Source organism: Pelodiscus sinensis, chromosome 4 (assembly GCF_049634645.1).
Source record: "Pelodiscus sinensis isolate JC-2024 chromosome 4, ASM4963464v1, whole genome shotgun sequence".
In the NCBI taxonomy this organism is placed as follows: domain Eukaryota; kingdom Metazoa; phylum Chordata; order Testudines; family Trionychidae; genus Pelodiscus; species Pelodiscus sinensis.
Window position 1 is genome coordinate 65,626,962 of NC_134714.1, and position 20,817 is coordinate 65,647,778.

The window sequence follows — 20,817 nt, forward strand, 5'->3', positions numbered from 1 at the left end:
GCTTCCTTTGGCATGCACAGTAACTCAAAAACTATCTAAACAAAAGATGGGGTTTGAGAGTTGGTTGCTATACTGATTCAGTAGCTCAAATGACTTATTTGCTTCTGCTGTGGAATCAGAAGGCCCATATTTACCTGTTAGATGCCTGTGATTGCTAAGCTGGCTGATAGCAGTAGTGACATTTAAATCACAGGCTTAACTGGCCAATTCTCTTACCACCTGCAACAAATAAGGTAAGAGGTCAGTCTAGCCATGATCTTGGATTTTTTTAATCAATTTTGTTTCAATTAACCCTATTTTTGAAATTTGGATTCAGAAGAAAAAAACAGAAACTGAGGGCAGGAGATAACATGTCTAAATCATTAAACGAAACACCATTTCAGCAAAGTATTTGTCATGGTATATGCACTTAAATGTTTTGCTGAACTACATCCAGAGCTGCAAAATATGCCTAGTTTTCTGCTGGAAAACATAAGGCATTTAGGGGTAATGCAGGCAAAAAAGGTGCGATTCTGTACCTCTTGAGATCTGTGATATAGCAATAGGACTTGATCTCAGGCTCCAGCGGTGGGACAATACAGGAAATTTTACTCAAAAACACCTAGAAAGTTGTTCTACAACTAAAGATAATTCACTTCAAACCCAGCAAAGTTGACACAGGGAATAAAACATTGAGTGAGTTAGATAAAATATGTCATGAAAGATTAGCCTATGTTCTAAAGTTCTTTGCACGACACTTTCATCAGTCATTCTTTTGTGTAGAAATATGTGGTACATATATATTAAAGAAATGGAAATGGTTTGTGACAAGTTTCTTAAAACTGAAAAAAGTTCTAAAGATTTAAGCTACTCTGAAGAAATTTGCTATATTTTATCTTAGGCAAAAAGCTGAGTATTTCACACTGCTGTTTTTGAGCAGAATAACTTATATAGCTGAACTGGAGTCAAGTGACAAGAGAGTTAATCAGTTTGGGGGCATCTAATTAAAATTACCTTTCTGCATTTTGATCCAGTCCTTGAATTCCAAAGACATAAACAAAACCCTGCAAAGAAATCAGACCTCTTTTAGGAAACTAGACTGGTACTCAAGTTCCTTTGTGGATGAGTGCTTCTATGGAATGTCTTGAGTCACAGAAAACCTAAATTTTGATAATAGATTATGAGCTTGAATGGTTGCTAGAGTGGACTTCATCCTCTATAGCCAGAACAGGCTAGTTTGAGATGATTTTAGAACATGATCTCAAAGCAATGGTACTGGTAACAAAGGGGCAAAAGTTGGGTATTGCTTGAAAAAACTGCAGGAACTACCTTGTGCTTTGCAAGGCCCCAGACAAGAGCTTATATGAAGGGGCATCACACCAAATACGTGAAATTTTCTCATTTTTTCCTCCGATAGGGGAAGTTAGGTTATGAGTTGTTGAGATTATAAAAATATATACTGAAGTTGTTTGTCAGTAGGATCCCAAATGGCTACTTGAGCAGAATTTAATGCTTGCCCTGAGTTACAGGGATATAGGTACAGCACAACTGTCTATTGAAAGCACAAAATAAAAATAGTCAAAATACAAGTAAAGCCTTATTAACCATAGGACATTCCTAAAGGCACAGAGGGAAGTGAGGCACCTAATGCCTACTGTAAACTTACAGGAGTTGGGCTCCTACCTCCCAATTGTGCCTTTGAAAATCTTAGTTTAATATTTTTCAACTATATAATAAGATATGAAATCATATTTTCAAATGTTTTTAAAAAACAGTAACCTAATGCTAATTCATTCTAAAATGCTCTAATTGTGTGAATTTCCCTCTTCCCATAGAAATTGAAATTTCAGGTAAGGCTGCTTAATTATTTTCCACACAGAAAACCTGTGATTTTGCTAATAGTTTTGTGATTAAAGTCTAAGTAGCTTTGGTTCCTATGGTTCATGAGTTCCATTATTCTTCTAGGGGAAGGTCTAAAAATATGGAAACAGGCAAAGACAGAGGAGGCTTGACTTTTTCAAAAGGTATGGATAAAGTTAGGAGGGAAATAGGAAATATGCAGATTACAAATGGAATTTGAGGTAGGTTCACATAAATGAAATTGCAAATGAACAAAGGCAGAAGATTAAAAAATGCTTTTATTAAACTGATGTTGGTTTGCACAACCCATATTGGATGTAACCACTTGATCTGATCATAGTTAGTCTGGTCCTCCATCCTGCTATTTGCATCATGTCTTAGATTATCAGATCTTGGGCAGGGACCAATTCTTTGCATTTGTACAGTAGCCAGAGTAATGAGACACGCAAGTGCTACTGTAATATAAATAATACACAAAAGGAGCTGAATTCTTAATATTTTTGTAATGGATAGTTTAGCTACTTCTGTTGTTAGGGGTTTAGAGGTGTGCATGTCAGTAGAAAAGTACAAATACCTCATATAATTAGATGTATATGTATCTAACGTTGTCATCTCTCCCCCTCCTCCAGTGTCTCCTTTAGTTATTGGGAAAAGCACTGCTGGCTCACAATTATATGCTCTTTCCCTTCTCAGTGAAGGGATTGTGCTTGTGCCTTCAGCAGGGAGAAGTGAAATCCTTGGATATCTTTTTGAGCCCATCCATTGGGAGGACTAGACACCCTTCTGAAATGTGACTTTCTGGTGGACACTTGCACCTTCGGAGAAGTAGCGTGTGTAATTTCAGTGGAAATTTCCTAGCAATTCTGCCACTTTAAGCACTCACACTGAGGACAGATATTCTCATTGTGCAATCATTTCTGGCACTGTTAAAAAAATCAGCATCATTTTAGAAATCTTTCTTAAGCAAGACCATTCTGGATCTATGAGGCATATGGAAATGAATTGGCACCACATGGGGATATACTGTCTGCAAAATGTTACTTTTCTCCATTCTTTCTACTCACTAGTTAGCTTGGGTTTATACGGCTACTATCATACTCCCCAAACAGACTGATTGGATCTTTTTCTTCAAAACCAAAGGCTCCATTTTCCAATACATTACTAGAGGGTTGTGGGTTTTTTTTAAAGCTGAGCTTCAGAGCAGGGCAAAGTCTGAACAATGAAACAGAAGATACTTAAATCCAAATGTGTTAACATTTCATGGAGAAAGCTGTAACTCTGCCCTTTCTGCAGATAAATCGCAAGTGTAGTACTTTTGAGCTTGAAAATGGGTCATTTTCTGTAGAATGGAATCTGAGCCAAAAAGTGCGAGACATCTTCAAAATAAGGGTGAGACTTTGAAATAAGGGCAAAGAAAACGACTGTGTTTCATGTACAAACCCCACTTCACAAACTCTAGTGAAAAAGCTAAGATTTGATGATAAGAAATTGCCTGTAAGAAACATTGCAAAAACTTGAGCCCTTCAGTGCATTTCAGGTTCCAGCTGCTGCTTTCATCCTCTGCTGGAGGATGAAGTAAGCCAGGCTCTGTCTGTTTTGGTCTCTTTCTCATGGTTTTACTCCAAGCCTCCCTCAGCTGACCATGGATGAAGGGGTGGTAGGTATAAGAGGCAAAGGAAGGCAATGCTTTCCTTGGGTCTTAGTGCTTAACCTCTCCTCTCTTCCTAGTCCTATTTTCACAATACCTGCTGCAGGCTCCTACAGCAAGCTGTTGCAGCCTGGTAAGAGTCTTCCCCTGGCCTATTAACATCACAATGAACCCCCAAAAGAGTCAGTAAGTGGTAATGAAGCCATTTGACAGGCATGTTGCAACCTGAATCTATAGACTGTTAACTTCTGAATTTACTGAGAAAAAACAGTTCTGCATTAAAAATAATGAGAAGTTTTATGGGAACTTAAGGGCTAATGAGCATATTTGGGCATATGCTTTGTGGGCCCAAATAAATGTGTTAGCCTTTAAGATGCCACAGGACTCCTCACTGTTCTTGCTGAAACAGACTAACATGGCTACTCCTCTGAAAGTTGTGCATTAGTGTCATATGTCTAGAGGACCTTAGTTTAAAATTTCTTTAAACACTTCATTAGTTTGTTGCTGACGATGATACAATCACACCGCTAAAAACTCCTTGGATAGATATTTAGATGCACAACCTGAGTATTCAGCTTTAGCCTTAAAATGCTTGAATCTTCAGACATAGAGTTTTTTAAACAAAATCTTCAAAAGGCCATCCTTATCTAAAATCCATATTTTAATTGTAATGATTATAGTACAAATACTTGCTTCCAAAGTCTTCCCTGTCCTTTATTTCCATTTCTGCTGCTCTAATCTTTCTTCTGTGTCTTTTCCCCATCCTTAAATTAAAGAGATGATCCCCTTTTCTCCCCGATGGCTGGAAAGATGTTTCCCTTTCTTTACTTCTGATTATTTGATGAATTAGTTTAAAGAGAACCCTCCACCAAAATCAGTACCCTATTAAGATATAAAATGTGGTGTTATGCCTAAAATCTTTGGAACCATATGGTGAAATTTTATAAACATGTCTTTTATGGATATTACACAAAATTAATTAGTGTTTTCTTTTTTCTAAAAGCAATGAACTTTATGAACTAAGCTGTTCTGACTGATTAATTTAAAATACTGTGTTTCAGTGCATTAAATATGTAGTAATGTGGAATGATTACTTTATGAAGGCTCAAGAGTATGTTGAATATATAAAATCATCTTAGAAGTAATGAGTAAAAAATGTAAAAAAGAGAAGAGCTGCATCATGTATTCTATAATATTTAACGTTGTATTCAGCAGGACAACTGGCTTGCCTTTATTACAAAGGTTTTGCAAATCTGACAAGCCCTTTGACATGTTCTAATCCACAAATTCAGTGCTTTTAAATAGGTGCCTTCTATGTGTCTGGTCCTCACAATCTGGCATGCTGTGGAAAACATGCTCCGTCCATTTTCTATAGAAAGACATTTAGAAGACTTTTTTTTAAAAAAAAGCCATTTGTTACATTTGGGTTCAGGGATTTGGCTGGAATGGGTGAGCATAGAGGGGGATGGAAGTGGAGAGAGAGATGGTGGAGAAGGGGCAGGGCCTGGGCAGAGCAGGGGGAATATAGACAGGGGAACTTGCCTCCCCAAGCAGCAGCTTCATCCACCACCTGCAGAACTGAACAAGAGAGAATGTGAGCTGGGGAAGCTGACTGCTAGGGTAACTTAGGAGTTTCCCTTACTTAGTATTCAGGGAGGTGGGGAAAGCATTGGAAGACATTTGGGGATAATGGAGAGAGCAGAAAATGGCAACATGGCTGCCTGGCCAGCATGGACTGTGTGATACATTCATTTATATTTCCAGTTACAAATGTTGTTTGCCTATTTCAGAGTCTTTTAAACTAGAACATGTGTTAAGAATGCTGCTTTACAGAGTAGTGCATAAGAAAGCCTTGTGACCTCAGCTGGCTTCTGGGTCCTAAGCCTTTTACAAGGCAGTGTTGTCTGCAGGAATGAATGCAAGGCTATGGACAATGGAGCCCTGGGATCCAAAGTCCTCTCCACTGCTAGATGACCTTGCCTTTCTGCCTCTGCCTCCTCAGTGGTAAAATGGGGATCACACTTACATTGCCGGGCTGTTGTGAGAATTAACTGAAAGTCTTTACAGTACTTTGAACACGTGAACTATTATAGAAATGCTGATTATTGCCAAAAGACCCTGCCTTGCCCCAGATGATAGCTCAGCTGCCAAGACATTTCCTTGTTATAAAAATATTTAAGGCCCCCATTGCCATACTATCTGCCAGACACATATGTGAACATCATTTGTTGAGGAAAGGTCAACATGGTTTCTGCAAAAGGAAATCATGCCTTACTAATAATCTACTAGGGTTTTTTGAGAGGGTCAACAAGCATGTGGACAAGTGGGATCCAGTGGATATAATGTACTTAGATTTCCAGAAAGCCTTTGACAAGGTCCTCACCAGAGGCTCTTAAGTAAAATAAATTGTCATGGGATAAGAGGGAAGGTCCTCTCATGGATTGATAACTGATTAAAAGACAGGAATAAATGGTCAGTTTTCAGAATGGAGAGAGCTAACTAGTGATGTCCCACAAGGGTTCATACTGGGACTAATCCTATTCAACCTATTTATAAATGGTCTGGAGAAAAGGGGTGACAAAATTTGCAGATGTTACTAAACTGCTCAAGATAGTTAAGGCCAAAGCAGACTGTGAAGAGCTTCAAAAAGATCTCACCAAACTAAGTGATTGGGCAACAAAATGGCACATGAAATTTAATGTTGATAAATGTAAAGTAATGCACGTTGGGAAAAATAATCCCAACTATACATACAAAGTAATGGGGACTAATTTAGCTATAACCACTCAGAGGCCGTGTCCACACTCAGGGGTTCTTTCGAAAAAAGTACCCTTTTTTCGAAAGAACTTCCCCTGCGTCCAGACTCAAGCCGCGTTCTTTCGAAATTAAATCGAAAGAACGCGGCTTTTCTTTCGACGGCGGTAAACCTCGTTTCACGAGGAAGAACGCCTTTTTCGAGGGAGATCCATCGAAAGAACGTGAGTCTGGACGGGGGGAGCCCTTTCTTTCGAAAGAATTGGCCTCCAGGAACAAGCCCTGGTGGACAATCTGGGCCATGGGTTGCACGTCTGTGGTTCCTGGCTGCAGCCATTCCTTAAAGGGACAGGCGCACCCTCACAGCCACTTGTTGCAGACAAGGAGCCAGAGCACACGGCGACCTTGCTGCAGCATGTCACAGCCCCAAGAGCGTCCTGGCCCTTCCTCCGAGCCTTCTGGGGACCCAGCCAAGGGCTCCAAGCGCCGGGCACCATCCTGGTCCGGCGCAGAGATCAAGAGCCTGCTGGAGCTGTGGGGAGAGGAGGAGGCCTTACAGGCCCTCAAAAGCCGGCGGCGAAACGCCGACATTTATGGCCGCATGGCTGAAGCCCTGGCCCAGAAGGGCCACTACCCCCGCACCCAGGACCAGGTGCGCTCCAAAGTGAAGGAGCTGCGGCAGGGCTACGCCAAAGCCAGGGAGGAGAGCTCCCGTTCTGGGGCAGCCCCCCACTACTGCCCCTACTACCCAGAGCTGGACCAGATCCTGGGTGGCAGTGCAGAAGCACGCACACCACGAAGGTTCGTGCAGTCCGGACTGGCAGACCCGGTGGTGGACGCTCCAGAGCGGGAGCTACAGCACTCTGGAGACGGGGACATGGGCCCAGAGGAGGAGGACACCGAGGAGACGGCGACCCTCACCCTGGAGCCAGTGACCCAGACCTCTGAGGCCTCCCAGGCGTCATCTGGCGCGGGAGAGGAAGCAGCAGGTGAGTACAGTGAGGTTGTGTCACACCCGGGGGGGGGGAGGTAGGTGGGTGGGTGCACAGTGGGTGATGCACAAGGGAAACCTGTCATGCTCAGGCTGATGCCCAGGTCACACACACACACACACACACACACACACACACACACACACACACACACACACACAGTGTGACCTTCAGAATGTGTGCTTCCCCTGTCTCAAGGGAGAGGGCTTTTGGACAGCTGTTGCACACATGACTGATTGTGATAGAAATGTAGCCGTGTCACTCTGATCTGAAGAAGTGGGTCTGGCCCTGGAAAGCTCATCCCCTAGTAAACCATCCTGTTAGTATTGTAAGTGCTACAGAGTCCAGTTTATAGGACTGATTGTGTCTTCTTCTTTTCCTCCACAGCCGGACCAGCCGTGGAAGAGGGCCGCAGCACCCCAGCCCCACCTCCATCTCCATCTCCACCTCGGAGACATGGGAGCCGCAGACACAGGCGTGTCTACGCCGACATCCTCCGGCAGCACGTCGAGGCTGTGCAGGAGCAGAATGCTATCCTGCTACGGAGGGCGGAGGCAGAGGAGCGGTGGCGTGATCGGCTCATGAATGAGCTGGTCCTGCAGCGCACGGTGCTGTACGCCACCCTGAGGGAGGTCAGCGGCTTGCCTGCTGCTGTGCCAGGTCCTGCTCCTCCAGCACCCCATGACCCCACCCCACCAAACCCCCCTTCCACAACAGCAGCCCTTTCCCCCCTTGGACCTCCCTCTCCCCCAGCCCCCCCAGCTCCCCAGCCCCTCTCTCCCCCTGGCCCTCCTCTCCCCCAGGCTTCCACGTCCCAAGAGCCCCCCAGCAGCCAGCCAACCGACAGGTACATCACCCGATCCCGTAGCCGGGGAGCACCCCAAACACGAGGCCCAGGCAGGAAAGGGAAATCTGCCAAGCCCCGTTCAACCTGATCCCCTTCCCCCCTCCAGGTTTCCAGTCCCCTTCCCCCCTCCAGGTTTCAATGACCCCCATCACCCCACTTATTAAGCACACACAAAGGGTTAAAGGAACTGTTTGTTTATTGTATATAGTTTGGCAACAACAAAAATGAAAAAAATTTTTGTTCTTTTGCCACATTGTTGGATAATATGTACAAAATTTTAAATAAGTAAAGAGAACATTTTATTTTGAAACACACCCTGGTGTAAGTGATGTGTCCAAACTGGGTCAGGAGATGGGTTGTGGAGGGAAGCTTCTATTGGGGGCCAGGGCCCAGTCCCCAGGCAGAAGCCCCTCAGTGCACTCAGTGGCCTCCACTGGAGAATTGCTCCCGGAGGGCCTCCCGGATGCCAACTGCAGACCGGTGAGCCTGGCGGATGGCAGCTGTCCGGGGCTGGGCAAAGAGCCTCTCCTGGCCATCAGCAGCTCTCCCCCACCCTGGTAGGAAGGCCTCCCCTTTCCTCTCCACGAGGTTATGGAGGACGCAACACGCGGCCACCACCTCGGGGATGTTGGTCTCCCCCATGTCGAGGCGTGTGAGCAAGCACCGGAATCTGCCCTTTAAACGTCCAAACGCACATTCCACCTGGTTGCGAGCCCGGTTAAGGCGAGCATTAAACTGCTCCTTGCTCACATCCAGGTGGCCGGTGTAGGGCTTCATCAGCCACGGCATCAGGGGATAGGCGGCATCGGCCACTATGCACACCGGCATGTGCACATCCCCAACCGCAAACTGGCGATGGGGGAAAAGTGTTCCTGCCTGAAGCCTCCGGTACAGGTACGAGTTTCTGAAGATGCGGGCATCGTGTGCCCGCCCTGACCACCCAACACAAATGTCTGAAAACTGTCCACGATGGTCGACCAGGGCCTGGAGGACCATAGAAAAGTAGCCCTTTCGATTGATGAATTGGGCTGCTCGATGGGGCGGTGCACGGATGGCAATGTGTGTCCCATCGAGCACTCCTCCGCAATTGGGGAAGCCGAGGGCAGCAAAGCCGGCCATGACGCTGTCCAGATCCGGTAGACAGATGAGCCTGTTGAGCAGCTCCGAATTGATGGCCCTCACCACCTGCAGAACGAGACAGACAACAAAGTGTTAGAAGGGGTGCCTTATGTCTTAGGAGGAGAACCCACCGCCCACCTTCCCTCTCAAACAGCCCAGGAATCCCCTCCTCAGAACCCCCCCCCCCACAATTCAGGGTGAGTGGAGGAGCTCCCTCCCACTCCCACTCCCACTCCACTTGGCCCTTCCTGACAGTCTCCCTTCCCCCCACCCCAAACTGTGACTGTCCCCAGACAATGACTTACCTCCATCAAGACGGCCCCGACAGTAGATCTCCCCACGCCAAATTGGTGTCCCACGGAGCGGTAGCTGTCGGGGGTTGCCAGCTTCCAGAGGGCAATGGCGACCCTCTTTTCCAGGGGGATGGCGGGCCGCAGGTGGGTGTCTTGCCGTTGCAGAGCAGGGGCGAGCCAGGTACAGAGCTCCTGGAAAGTGGTCTTTCTCATGCGGAAGTTCCGTAGCCAGTCTTGGTCATCCCAGATCTCCATCACGAGCCGGTCCCACCATTCAGAGCTGGTGTCAAACCTCCAAACACGCCTGTCCACGAAAAAGTTCGGAGGCAAGGGCAGTGTGGCTGCTGGACGGGGGAACCCCTCGTCCCTCTGGTCTGGGTCCAGCTCGGGAAGGAGCCTCATGATTGTCTCACGAAGATGCAGCAACAGCTGCAGTATGGTGGTGTGGGGCCATCGCCTGCCCAGGGGCAGCTCTGGCTCCATGCCACAAATAAGGGTCTGCAAGCAGAAAAACCTCAAAAGAAAAAAGCTGCTGGGGTGTCCCAGGAAGCTGAGCACTCCAAACAAGCACTGCAATGCCTTGCAAAATTCCTCAAGGGACAGCAAAGGCAGCTGCAGGAGCAGAGCAACGGGTGTTCAGGAGTGTCCCTCTCACCACGCGTCTCTGCAAAGGGCAGGCAGGCAGCACCCGGAAGGAAATGCTGCCCCCATGCCCTGGCAGAAGCAGTTCCGGGTGGCTTTCAATTTCGAAAGAGCGTCCGGCAGTCTGGACGCTCTTTTTCGAAATAGCGGATCGATCTTTCGATCCGCGCATTGTAGTCTAGACGCGCTCTTTCGAAAGAGCCTCTTTCGAAAGATGCTTTCGAAAGAGGCTCTTTCGAAAGAAGCCTGCAGTCTAGACACAGCCAGGGTATGTCTACACTACCCTCCTAGTTCGAACTAGGAGGGTAATGTATGCATACCGCACTTGCTAATGAAGCCCGGGATTTGAATTTCCCGGGCTTCATTAGCATAAGCGGGGAGCCGCCATTTTTAAATCCCCGCTGCTTCGAACCCCGTGTAGCGCGGCTACACGGGGCTCGAACTAGGTAGTTCGGACTAGGGTCCTATTCCGAACTACCGTTACTCCTCGTGAAACGAGGAGTACCGGTAGTTCGGAATAGGCACCCTAGTCCGAACTACCTAGTTCGAGCCCCGTGTAGCCGCGCTACACGGGGTTCGAAGCAGCGGGGATTTAAAAATGGCGGCTCCCCGCTTATGCTAATGAAGCCCGGGAAATTCAAATCCCGGGCTTCATTAGCAAGTGCGGTATGCATACATTACCCCGCTAGTTCGAACTAGCGGGGTAGTGTAGACATACCCCCAGAGAGATATTTTGGAATCATTGTGGATAGTTCTCTGAAAACATCCACTCAGTGTGCAGCAGCAATCAAAAAGGCAACCAGAATTTTAGGAATAATTAAAAAAGGTATAGAGAATAAGACAGAGAAGATCTTATTGCTGCTGTATAAATCCATGGTACACCCACATCTTGAGTACTGAATGTGGTTGCCTCATCTCAGAAAAGATATATTGGCATTGGGAAAAAGTTCTGAAAAGGGCAACAAAAATGATTAGGGGTTTGGAACTGGTGCCATATGAAGAGAGATTAAAAAGACTGGGACTTTTCATCTTAGAAAAGAGGAGACTAACGGGGGGATATGATAGAGGTTTGCAAAATGACAGGTATGGAGAAAGTGAATAAGGAAAAGTTATTTGTCTATGAGCACATGGTGAGGTATGAAAAACGCAGGTGTGTACGTTGGAAGGACACCTCAGATATTTGATAGGGCCATGGAGCACACAGAGATACACAAGATATATACAAACATATTCTGGCATGGGGAAGGGGTGAGGGAGAAGCACTCTATAGCAGAGTAAAACACATTGTGCCAGAAGATGGCAGTATAACCAAAGAAATGAGGATGCTACTGTAACAACCTTTATTGCATTCTTTATTTCACTGACTTCTAAAGTCTAAACTGTACATTTTCATTGTCAAAACGACAGACTTACTACTCAATAGCTGAATCAGCTGATGTTTGAAAACTATTATATAAAAGAGACAACTGATATAATATCACTTTTTAAACTACCTTCTGTAAATTACTCAGGCCAAATTTATCTGTGGTGTAGCTGTGAAATGAATGGCTGACCTTGGCCCACAAAGTAAAGCATAATGATATTTGTATAACTAATGTAAAAGTGAACATTTATGGAACTTTAAAACTTGCATACTGTGTCAAAGTCAAGAAATTGTGAGTTAGGAAAGCAGACTGAAACATCTTGTCCTTTTAATGTGTTTTTTCCCACCTCCTTACCTCTGCCCGTAGTATGTAGCTATGATTTATTATTTTTAAACATATATAGTAGATTTGAATAAATAAATAATTTTGCTATGAATAATTTATTGAACAAACTCTTTCTACTTGTGGAATATATCAGTGATATACCTGTATATCAACAATTTCCTATCTATATATCTATAATAATTTTCCTGCTAACATTACTCTACTAATCGTAAACAGTTCCTTGCTAGTATTTTATACTTTATACTGAGAATTTAAAGTGTTGCTTAGTAATGATTGACCACATCACTCATGGTATTTTAAATTTTTTCCCATGCCTGAATGACGTAAGTCTTACGGTGAACATGTCTAGCATGAATATTTACACATTGAAATACCCAGCTCCCTTTATTTGATTTTTCAAATCTGTGAGCTTGTATCCTTTAATCTGGGAGAGTAAATTTGATTACTCTGATGTCATTGGAATCACTGCAAACCAAACACAAGAAGGAAATGCATGACAGGAGTGGATTCACTTGAAAATATGAATGCATGTTTATGAAAAGGCTGTTTCTGGTATTTATATAGAGCTAATTTGTGTGATGCTATATATTTATATGGTCTTCTGTAAATATACTTTATCACTTTCCATGTGCAGATGTACTTACAAGGGACTTGATTATGTAACCTTTTACGTATTAAAAATTGCATAGGAATTTTTTGCACATGCAAAGAGAGCTCTCGCGACTGAATGGTACGACCAAAATTTTCATTGGCTGTGTTTGGTTTTGATCTATTATTAATCTAAGTATGCTGCCAAACAACCAACATACAGTATATCAATCTGAATAGTTAGCTAACACAAAAGGAATGTTAAAAGCTTTCTAGCCCCATTGTAACATTATTACTAGCACTAAGAAATTGGCCGCATTGTGTCATTGTGGTCTCTAAGATATCAAAACTGGCTGCTAAACCTTCAACACTCTTCACTTGTACAAAAAAATTGACCCCCTGGCATTACCTACACTGACGCTACAGTTAAGAGACTATAATAATCATTGAAGAAACTTTCTTTCTGAGCCTCCATTTTCAGGCACGTTATATTTTTCTGCAAAAAATTATACTTGGGAGTTGAATTTCTGTCGTTTGTTTTCAGCCCAAAGATGCTGGGTCTTTAGACATGGGCATATCTAAGCATGCTCAAATGTAGTAAGACAAATTAAAAACTGCGTAGAATGGCTCTGGACTCTTCCCGCAGCTTATCGAACTGTCCCTCCCCTCTAATCCTTTCACAGGGTTGCCAACTATCCAGGATTGGTTTGGAGTCTCCAGGAATTAAAGATTAATCTTTAATTAAAGATGATGTTGTGTGATGAAACCTTCAGAAATACATCCAACAAAAACTGGCAACCCTAGGCCCAGGTATTTGCCATGTCAATGCATTACAGCATTGAAATGGTGCACTGTCCTAGAGTAACAAGCCTTATAGTAGACTATGCTTAGGTTAGTGTAAGACCCCACTTAAGTTATAAATAATGGCTTCTGAGACTTACCAACTAGCAATGTGCAATGCTGTATTTTCATTATTGTTTTCATTTTCATTTTTTTAGCTTTGTGAAGTGCTGTGGTGTGCGGTGTGCAGCTAGTCCAGTATGAAGTTTGTTTACTTCATAAACATTGTGGTTTTTAAAATCTGCATATTTCTCAAAGTTATGCAGAGGAATCCCTACTACTGGGAGATTTGTCACTGACTTCAACAGGACTAAGATTCCACTTATAATTTTACTATCATGAAGTAGGTTGCATGTGTCTTACCTCCATTTCTATGATTAAGAATGAAAAGCCATTAGAGATGCTGTTTAGTTATTCTGCCTAAAAAGAGCAACTTTGTGTGCAACATTGGAGCAGAGATGGAAATGGGGTATTGCTGTGAACAGATGAAATGGATATTTATTCATGTACAATTTAGGTAGGTAGGGAAATGAATCAGACAAAAATGATATTTTAAGAAAGAGTTGTTTTGTCTTATTAACGAACAGCTTCTCCTGAAAGGAAGTAACTAGTTCTGGCCTGGAAGATGACGCAGTCACATCTTCTTTATTTGTGACCTGCCCTGTGTGTCTTTCTTGTTAGTATGAAAGGATATCATAACTGGATTAGCTCTACAATTATAATTATTATGCTAATTATACTGCCCACATACTGATGTGTTAACAATGAACAGGAAAGTCAGGAACTTGCTTACATAACCCATTATGAATTAAGACATTAATTGTGTCCCTCCCATGGAATAGCCTTGGTAATTGACTCAGGAAACTCCTGTAAGGTTCACCTTCTGCCATTTCCTCCAACTGTTGACTAAGGGAAGAAGGGCTTGGGAGCACATGGGAGAGGCAGGGGTTGTTTCCTGCTAACCTCCTGGATCCTAGGAGCCACAGGAAATTGGAGCCCAGATTTACTCAGTAGGACCCTGTACATGTCCTTTGTATTACAGCTCCTGAGCTTTGCTGTCATTGGCCATGCATTTCACGCAAACACCATATTGGAGTGAAGTGCGGGGGAGTACAAGTATGAAGCTTATGTTTATGATGCTTCTAGCAGCCTTACTTTAAGAGACTTGTAGCACCAGGAACAGCTAAGCTCTGGACCCAAAATCCTCCTCTCCCATCTATCTCATGGAAAACATTCATTGCCCACTACTGTTGGAACCAACCTCTGAACTGTTACTCAATGCAGGGTGTGAGAGTCAGTGGGTTGGGGGGTGAGGAGGAGGGTAGACTGATAGATTTTTAAGGTCAGAAGGACCCACTATTGATCATCATTCTAGTTGAACCTAGGTACACTATTGGGTTATATTGGAAAAAGCTATGCAAATTGCACTCCACAATTTGCATAGCTTTCTCCAATTGTTTTTCTGGAAGAGGCTTTTTCACCATCTGGGTGAAATGGCAGAAAAGCCTCCTCTTTCATAGGGGCTTTTTTCCTCATGAAAACAAGGTATACAGGGCTCTCCGAAAGCGTGTTTGCTCTGCTGCAAAAAAAAAAAAAAAAAAAAAAGGCGGAAGAGCAAATGTGTTCCCTGGACATGGTGGGGTTTTGGTATCCTGGAAAAACCCTGGAGTGTAGACGTAGCCCTATTGTATAAGTCAAGCAATAGAATTTCAGCTAGTGATTCTGATGTCAAGTGGGAGGGAAGTGGTTGGAGGAGGCTAAGGAAAAGGTCAAGGCCACAATGTGAAAGGAAGCCATGGAAGGGAGATAATACATAAAGGTCATCTTGGTGAACAAATCGACTCAGTTTTCAAGGACTAAAAATAGAAATGATTACTGGTTTTACCCCAGCAGCTAGAAACCTCAGCTGAGATCAGGGCCCCATGTTGGTAGTTGCATCACAAACACACAGTGAGGGACAGTCCTTGCCTCGAAGAATCTGTCTCTAAATAAATAAAACAAAAATCAGCCCCCACATTTTTTTAAAATAAACTAAAGCTAAGCCATGTTGTCTGAAGAAAGAACTTATGGGAGGTGGGTGAGTGGAGAATCATGTTGATAGCTTTTGTCTGTCTGTGGCCTGATGCTGCGAACACTTATGAGTGAGTAATAATTTTACTCATGTGAATTGCCTGAAAGATTTGAATTAGACTAGTTATCTGTGGAAAGCTGTTGTCTCTGTAAATATTTGAAAGATGGAAGCTTTAGATTTTAAGTTCCTTAGACCTATAAGATGGCTATAATATGCCTGGTGGTGCTCTTCAAATTTCAGCTAGGATTAATAATAAGCCATCAATTATTAGAGGAGAGGAGGATGCATCAGATTTGCTCCTCACCACCTGCCTCCAGCTCTAGATCCCCAAACCACACTCTGTTTCATCCCCCTGTATTGTTACTATGGCAGACTCAAAGGCAGCAGGTGATGCTGTGATGGCAGTATGTTTAGTTTCTTTACATGTAACCTTGGAACAACATTATTGGTGAAATCAAACTGCCCTGCTCCAGGAGCAAGGAAACCCAGCTTGTTTCTATAGTCACTAACCTCCTGCAATGGATACAATGTAGCATTCTTACATTGGTGCAATTTCTCCAGAGAGGCCACTGAAGCATTCATAGTAAATAGTAGAGCTGGCTGAAAATTTTCTGAAGGAAGACACTGAGTTGATAAAATCATAACTTTTTGTGGTAACAATTACATAATTACTTATATGGCATGATAATAAGTGTTTCAACCTGACAGAGACAAAACCTTTAGAATCAATGGACACAAATCAGATATTAGGAATGGCAACATACAAAAACCTGTAGGGGAACACTTCAATCTCCCTGGACACACAATTGCAGATCTAAAGGTAGCCATCCTGCAGCAAAAAAACTTCGGGACCGGACTTCAAAGAGAAACTGCTGAGCTACAGTTCATCTTCAAGTTTGACACAGTCAACTCAGGATTAAACAAAGACTGTGAATGGCTCACAGCTTCTCCTCTCTTAGAATTCACACCTCCAGATCAGCTACTGGAAGTGGGCCTCATCCTCCCTGATTGGATCCACCTCGTCATCTCCAGCCTGATTCTGGTCTGATACTTAAAACCTTTAGATGAGCTTACTCTGTGAGAGATTTCCACTTTTCAGTTTGGTTTGGGATGAGAGGAAAGTTTCAAATAATGGAATTTCCAAGTTTCAACCATCACTAATAGATAGGTCTGATGGGAGGCAGCATTCCACACTATAACCAATGGGGACATCTCTAATATGCTCTACGTCACCCAGTGTAGCAAAGGGAATTCAGATATTTTGTTCAACAATAGTTTTTTTTCTGCAATACAATATTGACACAGATTAGGCACAAAATGTGGCTAATGTGAGAAAGCAGGGAGGTTGCTGCTAATGGTTATGTTGTAAGGAAGGGGCTGTGGTAAAGGGGTTAAGGAAAAGGCTGGGAAGCCAGGATTTAAGTGTTTATTCCTCGTTCTCGTGCTTGAAATAGGTAGGTATAGCTATCAAGCTGCTTACCAACTGCTGGTTAAATGTGAGATCTTAAGCAAATCACTTTAATGTTGGTTTCACCAATTATGTGTATTTCACAAGAATGTAGAGAGGCTTTGCGCATCTCAGATGAAAGGCATGACAGAAATCCAATTAATGATTTATCACTGATCTATTGTGTGGTTGCACAGGCATTCCTGCACACAGCCATAATTGGAGCCCATCCTTTATATCATACATTTTGCTTTATGAGCACCCACATGGTACATTTTTTATTATGCAACTCATCTTTCAAGCATGGGGGATACTACGAGAGACTCGGCCTGTTTGCCAGTAAGCACATGGCACAATAGGGAGTAGCAACATAACCAGAGACAATGATGTGAGTTCAACTGCCCCATCCAGTGAGGTCCATGTGTACATACATGTTCAATGGTTCTGAAACAGTTTTCAGAATGGGGGTGCTGAGCTGTGCTCCCCCCTTATCCCTGTCCATGGCCCACTCCACCCCTGAAAGCTGGGGGCAGGAGCAGTGCCATGGCTCTGGGATAGGGGAGATGCAGACACGGGGGTAAGGCAGCCTGGACATGGGGCCAGGGGCCAGGACCCTGCACAAAAGATGGGGGTGCTGCAGCACCCTCTCCCAGCGCCTCTTTGTTCTGAATACAGTGATGCCATTTGTCCATCTGAATGCTGCTCTACACCTAAGAGACTCTTACACCTCTGAAAGAAGTCCAAACAAATGAATGAAGTATGTTGCTATAACAAATGACTGACTAAAACCAGCTTACTTTTCAATGCAAAATTCCCACTTGAAGTTGGTGGCTTCAGAATCAGAAAGAGAATTAGAAAATTAATATCTGCTTTAGTGAGAAGCATAGATCAATTGTTTGTCAGAACCGCTGGAGTGGTTTCAGAGATCCACTGACGAGGTTGGGCCAGTCTTCATACTATCTATGCAAGCCCTTAAAAAGCTACACGTTATATCACCAGACCATTCCCACTGATTGAATATATCTGGAGGTCAGGGACTGTTATCAAGCATGTTGCATGCTGTAGAATCCTTTTGTGGGCATAGCCCAGATGTAAGTGTATTTTTCCAATAACTGCTGTTTTTATTTCTAAAAACATATCAGGGTTTCATTGTTGTGCAACTTGTTGCCTGTTTGGAAAAAGGAGACTAATATTGTAACTAACAGCTGACTGATGGGAAGGTGAGGAGGAGGAAATACTTCTGCTACAACAGTCAAGTACTTCCCAGTTACACAGTTGTAACACATGCAAGAAGTCAGACTCTAATTTCAAGGAAATGCTGGCTGATGAATAGAGCTAGTCACAAATTTTATGAGGAAATAGTTTTTCCACCTGAATTTGCTGATTCCATTACAACTAGGTAGGTATGTACCCTGCTCCTTGGGTCCACAGGCTGCCTGCTTCTCCAGGATGCCAAACTTCTGGTTCCTTGCCCCGCAGGGTCCACCACAGCTCCCAGCCAGCATCTCTCCAGGCTTGTCCAAGTGGTGGGTGGGCAGGTTGGCCAGCTTGCTGGGTTATCTAATTCACTGGCTCCTTATATTGCCTGATGAGTGGGGGAGTTGGAGGCAAGTTGGGTGGGGAGCCAGTGGGGCACCCTGTTTTGATTCTTCTGAAATGAAATTCTTAAAAGGTATTTCGAGAAGCAGACAACTTTATTTTCAACTTTTTGTTCCTGTTCAGCGCGAACCATTTTCTTCCGTGCAATGGAAATCCCAGCTCCTGCTCAGCTCTGCTGATGAGTCATGAGGCAGCTTGCATAACAGTGCCTGGCTGACAATGACTCGTGGCACATATGTGAATGTGCAATAACCGATAGGGATCATCTTGACTCCTGCATCACAGCATATGAGTATATCAGCTGTTGGTATGTCTGTGAAGTTTGACATGCTCTCAATTACATTGTGAAAGCCTGTAAGGTACCAATGTATAAACACTATGTAGAAAACCCTATGGTTAATTTGCATTCTCCTTCTGTCTATGAGGGGCAGCTATGCTGGAGGGTGTGGGGGTGGGCATTGATTCCTGGAGGTGATCATGGGAGATGGCACCTTTGAAATCTAGAGTTCCATAAGATTGCCACTGACAGTGGCTGCTAGTAAGAGCCACCAAATCAGTACATCTATTCTCCAGTCTGGTTCTACAGTAACTGGGCCTAGGACACCAGGTTTGGGCTTCTGGACTCTCTGGCAAAGACAAGATTGTGAATGCTTTGTACTGCTGTTCTTCAGTTCCAAGCAGACTTATTGCATTGCTGGGCCTAGCTGGAATCTACTTTGCTCAATGGCCACCTTACATCTCGCCTCTGAGTTAAAGTGGATAAGCAAAACGGTCAACTTGGTTGTCTGAATATAGGCCCAAAAATTATTTGCTAGCAAGGTTTTCAGTGCTCAGGGTTCCCTTTTCCTTCAACTGCAGTTAAAGAATATACCAAGTTCTTGGATTTTGAGAAATAACATATAGAAAGGGTGATAGTTCTAGATGCCTCAGAACATTGTATGAATCAAGGAATGCAAGGGATTGTGAAGTCCTGGAACTGCATCCAAGAGAATTTATGAGCACTCTACCACAATATAAATTCTTAGAATGTCAATCATACTGTGGGTTTTATGAGTTTCTGGAGCATCTACAAGTAAATAACATACACTTAAGCATGATAAAAGACATTGGGAGACAGTACAGTAAACCCTTAAAGCCACATGGTTGAATTTTCATCTAGCTTTTTTGTAGTATCAATTAAAAAAATGTCACTGACTTGACTCTGTTGCCCTAGAACTGGCATGCTTGTCAATCAGGTGAATCTCCAGCAGCCCTTTCAGGGCAGTATGGCAGCTCTTCTGTGCCATGAGAATGTCACAAGTGGATTGGATGAAGTACCACAGATTTGGCCCAGTATTAATCTAGGGGGATAGACCTAGCCTTTCTCACCTCACATGTCAGTGCAACCTTCCAAGTCTTCTGAGCCCCAAGAATAATCCATTGGTACTTATTTATTCTGCACAAGTGAAGGCATGCCCAGTGGTTCTGGTATTGGCCTTCACCAGCCCACATTGAAGGACAGCTCTTCATATGCGTTTTCAGTAATGCGGAATCTATGGAGATTGTCACATAGGGTATGTCTACACTGCAACACTATTTTGAAATAACTAGCGCTATTCTGAAATAACTTAGTCCATGTCTATACAGCAGGCAGTTATTTCGAAATATGTTGAAATACTGTCAAGCTGGAGGATTTTTTTACTCTGACTCCCTGTAACCCTCGTTGTACGAAGAGTAATGGAAATCAGAAGAAGAGTGCTCTATTTCAAAGTAAGTGCTGTGTAGATGTTCCCTATTTCGAAATAAGATACACAACTGACGTAGCTCAATTTGCGTAGCTTATTTCGAGTTAAGCCTTGCAGTGTAGATGCATCCCTAGTTGTTTATTGCCTTGATGCATAGGCAGAATCTGGTACTTTGATTATGACCTACAGTTTACTACTGTTCATTCTCTTTACATAAAACTGTTAACTACACTGATGTTACAATTAGGGCTAGATTCTGTCATCCTTATTAAGGACTATTTGCAAAGTAGGTTACTCCTTGGTGTTAAAAGGGTGGTAGAATTGGACCCTTGATGCAAGAACAATTTGTTTCAAAAATTATTTTAAAAATATCAGAAAATTTCATTTCAGAATTTCAATATTTTTATTTTAGATTTTCTTTTTAGGATTTTAATTATATTTACATTATTTCATGATATCAGTAGTAGTAACATATCATGTGCACTACTACTACTGATGCCATAATATGACATAAAAAAAGCTGAAATACTCTTATTTATATTGAAAATTAAGAGCAGCTGCTATTTAGCTTGAAACTTTGTTTAGCTCGGAATGTCTCCTGTTTGTGTTGTAAAAGGGAATCAGTTTTATACTTTGTGTCAAATCATTACTGCTGCGTGTATGAAGGCCTTCAGCATTTCCTCTTAGGCTACGTCTATATTGTGG

General features: G+C 43.3%; 1 protein-coding gene across 1 annotated transcript; it reads right to left on the reverse strand.

Annotated features, from left to right (window-relative positions):
• Positions 1–5,046: 5,046 nt before the first annotated feature.
• LOC142829313 (uncharacterized) lies at positions 5,047–10,387 on the reverse strand. Its single transcript, XM_075928782.1, has 3 exons — positions 9,505–10,387; positions 9,130–9,265; positions 5,047–5,057 (listed from the first exon to the last, which is right to left on the reverse strand). Exons 1-3 carry the CDS (start codon positions 9,973–9,975, stop codon positions 5,047–5,049), a joined length of 618 nt encoding a protein of 205 aa, XP_075784897.1. The 5' UTR covers positions 9,976–10,387.
• Between the last annotated feature and the right edge of the window lie 10,430 nt (positions 10,388–20,817).